Here is a 6,000-nt window from a genome sequence, read left to right as displayed (position 1 = left end):
ACCCTGTAAGTTTCAAGAGAAAAATTAACAATACCTCAGTCATTATCAGGGGCATTGCTTGATATTTTATTAAACCAGTAAGCAAACAAAATAAAATGAGAAGCTTTCAGAAGTATGAATTCAACGTTTATAAACATAATATAAACTAAGTCAGAATGCATTTTTAGTGCCCCTCCCCCTTTTCCACACCCATCTCAGAACAGTCCACTAATGAAAGAAACAGGGCATCATTGTGCAACCGGGCATCATTGTTGCTCTCCTTCTTTCCCTTCCCCTTTAATTTATTTTCCTTTGCTCTCCTTCTTCCCTTCCCCTTTAATTTATTTTCCTTTGCTCTCCTTCTTCCCTTCTCCTTTAGTTTATTTTTCTTTGCTCTCCTTCGATTTATTTTCCTTTGCTCTCCTTCTTTCCCTTCCCCTTTAATTTATTTCCCTTTGCTCTCCTTCTTCCCTTCTTCTTCAGTTTATTTTTCTTTGCTCTCCTTACCTTTTTCTTTCTTTTCCTCTGCTCTCCTGAGTCCTTCCGTTCAGTTATCTCCGTTTTCTCTCTTCTCCTCTGCTCTCTTTTCTTCTTCAGCAGCAGCAGCTACTCTTCTTGGTACCGCATGCGGGGGATGCAGGGAGGGGTTACGTGGTTACGTCGTGACGTCGTGACGTCATCAACATCGGCATCGCTGATTGGCCGATTACCAGCTAGTGTGCAGGAGGAGGGGAGCGGACTCACTCCTGCACGGGAAACCCTTGTGAAAGGTTCTCATCTTCTAATATCGCCGGCGCCGCGGCAATCTTGATGCGGCCGCCGGCCGACATTAAAGTATTTAAATAATATTTATTTTAGTTTTTTTCTGGGAAAGAACGCCCTGCAGCAGCTCTCTAATTAGGCGGTTTAGGCGGCCGCGAGGCCCCTTCTAGCGCGAGGCCTTAGGCGGCCGCCTAAACCGCCTAATTAGAGAGCCGCCTCTGGCTGTAGTATCAATATATAATTCCAATGTAGAGTAGAAGTAAAGTGTTAATATGTGTCTTGATTCATTGTGATAATTAATCCATAGATAAGCAGATATAAGAAATATGAAGTTATTAAGCTATAACTGGGATGAGTATTGGCTGCGAGGTAGCTGTACAGAAGTTCATTCATGGTGCTTTCCTGCCTTACATTCTCTGTTATCTGTCTTGGAATGTGTGTGCTCTGAGTAGATTAGACTAAATGCTGGGTGATGCACCGGTGTGGTATGTTGCAAAGTACAATATAACACACTTACCTTTGAAGTCATCTTGATAACAGAGTTGAACAGGAGCAAAATTTACTAATGTAATTCATCATGTCTACAAATAAAACTAATTGACCTTTTTAATCGCCATCTCCACTTTAAGTGTATTTAATTAAAAAAAATTGTACTTCTCAGTTTCTGCATTTAAAATAGTAAATTGTAAAGGACAAGAATATATCAATAATATTTTTTGTTTATATGTATTTACATAAAACAATTCTTGGGATATTTGCATTAGTTTGTTGAATGGGCCAAATCTAGTAAATGTTTAAACTATAACTTTAACGGTGTAATTTGTAAGTAATGTAGCATGCCCACTTCTCTGTTTTAACACCCCCACTCATTATCTTTAATAGTGCCCCAACCCTCTGGCCATGGGTGGAAATAGTCGGGTGGACAGGTCATATTATTTAATTTGAAGCCCTCACCCAATGCACACAGATAGGAGCACTTCAGGGCCTGTGCCAGGTTAGGTCTTAAGAGTTTTGCATGCCCCAACTCCATGAATGCAGCTTTTCTTAGCAACTGGGCAGCAATATCCCTCTCTAGTTTTTAATTAGCCATTGGCTGCTCACTGCTTAGTTGACATAACCCCCACCCTTGACGTATCAGATGGCGGCATAAGGGAGATTTTAAACCTCTCTTATACTAATGAGGGTCATACATTTTGTTATTGAGCAAAGAGAGTAAAAAAGAAACATGTATTTTCAAACTTACAGACTTTAGGGTTAAAACATTAATTTATGTTTTAACTCCTTCAGGTAAGCTGGCGCTAGGTACCTCTTCACATCATAACAACTTAATTCTGATGAAGTTGTTATTGTACTGACGGGTCCTTTAAAATTAGTAGGATTCCTATCTCTGTCATCCAAGATGTGCCTAGGTAAGTATCATGGCAGTTAGAGACAACCGCATTCTGAATGGATGAATGCCCTAACTACCTATAATGCTACATTCCCCTCTAACCTGTCTCCACATCTAATGTTACAGTAACATCCTCTATAAAATTAAACCTACCCTAATCTGCCCATTCTATCATTCTGAATGTTGCCATTGTTGAAGGTGGAATAATTGTACTGTATGTGATATTGACAATTAAAACTTGCAGTTTTAATACTTGCTGTTGGTGATTTCACATCTGGAATCTTACACTTTTATGTAAATCGGTTATTTAAAAATGGTTATTGTGAAATGATTAAACAGTGTAAATGATAATTTCATGCCCTTTACACAGCTATGTGTTGCTAAGTAATTGTTGTCATGCCCTGTGCTATCTATGTAAACCATTTTCATAGTATTTGCTCTTTGCATGCATGCTGTACAAGGACCGGCCCAGATAAGTCACATGACTAGGGAAAGGCAAATAAAACAAAGGCATCGCACACACAAGCTCAGGGAGCCCCTGAGACGTGCATAGAGAGCAAGCACATAAACAAGCAGAAACTCGAATACTACAAGGAAACAGAAACATGAATCTCCTTCCTAACTTCTCTATTGAAACATGGATCCTGCTAGCTCTAGCACTGATACTATTAGCACTGTAAGTGAATTTATAATTATGTTCTTTCTACTGTAGATTCAGATACTTTAATTTACAATAATTCAGAAAGTCCCACTAACAATTTTGTGGGGTACTGTTACCGATACTATGTGTCTCTGAAATTACTTTGTTAGAAAATTCAAGTGTAACAAATGCATGTGTGATTTACGTGTACCATTGTTATTATTATTAATATAATGTTAGCATGTTCTGCAGCACTTTAACCCCTTAAGGACTTAGCCAAATATACACGTTTTGATCAAAATAAAATGTAGACAAAACTTAGAATTTGACTATATGTCTGTTCAACCATAATTCACCTCTTTTATATTAAGTGCACCCACACTTATATATATATTATATTATATATATATATATATATATATATATATATATATATTATTACTATTATTATTCAGGAGAAATAGGGCTTTCATTAAACAGCAAATATTTAGCTATGAAACATAATTAAAATGAATAAAATATAAAAAAAATGGGAGAAATGAAGACATTTTATTTTTTTTAGTTCTGCATGACATTCTAACTGTGAATGTCATGATACTGTTTGCTTTTACGGCAATAAAATACACATATTTGTATTCAGCAATGTCTGAAGTGTAAAACAGTACCCCTACGTACAGGTTTTATGGTGTTTTGGGAAGTTACAGGATCAAATATAGCATGTTACATTTTTCAGTTAGTTCACATTGAAATTCGCCAGATTGGTTACGTTGCCTTTGAGACCGTATGGTAGTCCAGGAATGAGAATTACCCCCATGATGGCATACCATTTGCAATAGTAGACAACCCAAGGTATTGCAAATGGGGTATGTCCGGTCCTTTTTAGTAACCACTTAGTTACAAATACTGGCGTTAGCGTTAATATTTTTGTGTGTGAAAAATGCAAAAAAATAATTTGAATGCCAATTTTGTCCAGTGTTTGTGACTACGTGGCTACTAAAAAAGACTGGACATTCCCCATTTGCAATACCTTGGGTTAGACAAGACAACATACCCAATCTGTCGAATTTCAATGTAAAAAAGATGAAACACAAGCCTTATATTTGAATCTGTAACTTTTTAAAACAACATAAAACCTGTACATGAGGTTATTAACAATACAGTTAGAACGAAATTACACGCACATATATATATATACACAAAAAGTCCCTTTAGAAGTCGGGTGCTAGCATGCCATGGCTAGTGTTATCCATTTGTCCAAAATATGCAGCAGCACTCATGAAATAAAAGTCCAAAATTAATTGATACAAAAGTTTAAAAGACGATCAACGTTTCAGTCCTACATAGAGGACTTTCATCAGGATCATCAGGCACTCCCCCTGCTGGCACTGCTATGGACGGCTATTCTGTCCATGTGATCGTGACGGTGTGGAGTCGAAAAACTATTGTTTGGGAACAAAAATACATAATCTTGCACTTCTTTTTTATATATTGAGAACAACCCATTTGCAAAACTAATAAAGGAACCAAAATGGAACAGAAAAATAAATCTGGCAGTAAGAAGTATTTTAGTGCAAATTAGGGTTATAAAAAGGTACAAATAAAAAAAAAATACCAGAAAAAAGCAACTTAAAATTGAGTTTAATTTACCACTCTAATTTACCACTCACAATTAACCAATGAAGAGTGAAAATTCAGCCCTAGTGAGTTGAATTTTAACCCTTGTAAGTGTGTCATGGACTCACCAGGCTTGCAGTGGTGAGTAATTTTAAGGCCCTGGCTTGTAGTGTGAGGGCCAGTGCAAGGATGATTTTTGGTTACATAGGAGAAGATGCATTCACATGTGCGTCTCTTAACCCCCCTTTTAAATGTTGTTCTCCTTTAGTGTATTGTATCAACATTTTTCTCCTTTGTGTGCCTTACACTTCCTTGTGTGTCTTTGACAACCTCTCCCACACACGTTGTGTGTTTCTTTCTTTCTCCAGCTCTTTCGTGTGACTCTTACTTTACTCCAGCCACTTTGTGTGTCTCTTTTCCCCCCAGCCCCTTTGTGTATCTCTTTTAATTTCCCCAGCCCATCTGTGTTTATATTTCTTTCCTTTTGGGTGTCCATTTCCCTTTCTCCTCCTGTTGTGAATTAATCTTCTGTATAATCTACGCAATTGGACAGGATTTGTTTGCTGCTCTCAGCATGTAGCTTCCTGTCAGACTGAGTAGATAATACAGAAGATCCTCTACAGTGGTTTATATTGCCATGGTACATGAAGTGACCGGCAGGAGGAGGAACACTGTGTGCTCCCTCACCTGACGATCACCTGGAGCTTGTGCTCCCGGGCTGTTGTGCTCTAAAGTGGCCGCCTATGTTGTCTTATGTTTGAGCTGACTTTAGCATAGGACTTTAATTGTGCATTTCTGCCCATGCACAAAATCTTTAGCAGTGCTCAGTGTATATAGGCACTCCTGACTGGCTAACCTGGAAGCGGCCACAATGACATACTCAGTCTTTTTACAAAAAGGAAAGGGACCTATGCCTACTAGATAAACACAGAGGTCAATGAGTCCTTATCATACTTGAGATATGAGCACAGGTCATAAACTAAAACATGCCTGAACATGTTCTCTGTACACTGTATAAATTAAACTGAAAACATACTGCTTCTTATATTATACAAATGTATAGAATGTTTATGGTTTCCTATATTAAGCTATGGACTTTTCTAAAAAAACAAAACCCAGACTTTGTTTTCAATTATAACACTCAGAAAGATAGCTCACCTCTCCTGCTCATTCACCAATAGCTCTGAGAGATAAAACTTAAAAACGAATTGTTTTAGTACTTACAGTTTTCTAGTGTGTTAAAACAATTCTTATTTTTTATCAGCCCATTAAAACAGATATCGGTAATAATTAAAAATGTTCTCTTAAAATTTAGTGTATGGGAAGACGTACTTGGTGGAATTTAGCTGTGACAATATGTATTATGGGTAAACATAGCTAATGGGTATCATTTTTTTTTTTTGAGGGGGGGAGTTATGGCAGAGAAAGATTAATACATGGCTAGATGATTTGGGAAGAGTCCTTGACATTGGGAGATGAAATGGCAGAACTATACTAGGGAGATATAGAATCTGTCACAGTAAAAAAGCAAACGATCCATAGAGACTAGTAAATGTATCATTAATCACAGCCAGCAAAACCGCACCAGAACTGTCAGGGCTTAACCCTCCTAGGT

At 37.5% G+C, this 6,000-nt stretch overlaps 1 protein-coding gene across 1 annotated transcript in view; it reads left to right on the top strand.

Annotated features, from left to right (window-relative positions):
* Positions 1 to 2,668: 2,668 nt before the first annotated feature.
* Positions 2,669 to 6,000, top strand: part of LOC134570829 (cytochrome P450 3A8-like) — a 168,992-nt gene continuing 165,660 nt past the window's right edge. The window contains exon 1 of the mRNA XM_063428809.1: positions 2,669 to 2,807. Coding sequence (XP_063284879.1) covers positions 2,737 to 2,807 — 71 coding nt within the window. The 5' untranslated portion in view covers positions 2,669 to 2,736. The remainder of the gene's footprint in view (positions 2,808 to 6,000) is intronic.

Source organism: Pelobates fuscus, chromosome 8 (assembly GCF_036172605.1).
Source record: "Pelobates fuscus isolate aPelFus1 chromosome 8, aPelFus1.pri, whole genome shotgun sequence".
Lineage (NCBI taxonomy): Eukaryota > Metazoa > Chordata > Amphibia > Anura > Pelobatidae > Pelobates > Pelobates fuscus.
Note: the sequence above shows the minus strand (reverse complement) of the source record. Positions and strands in the feature narration are given on the sequence as shown.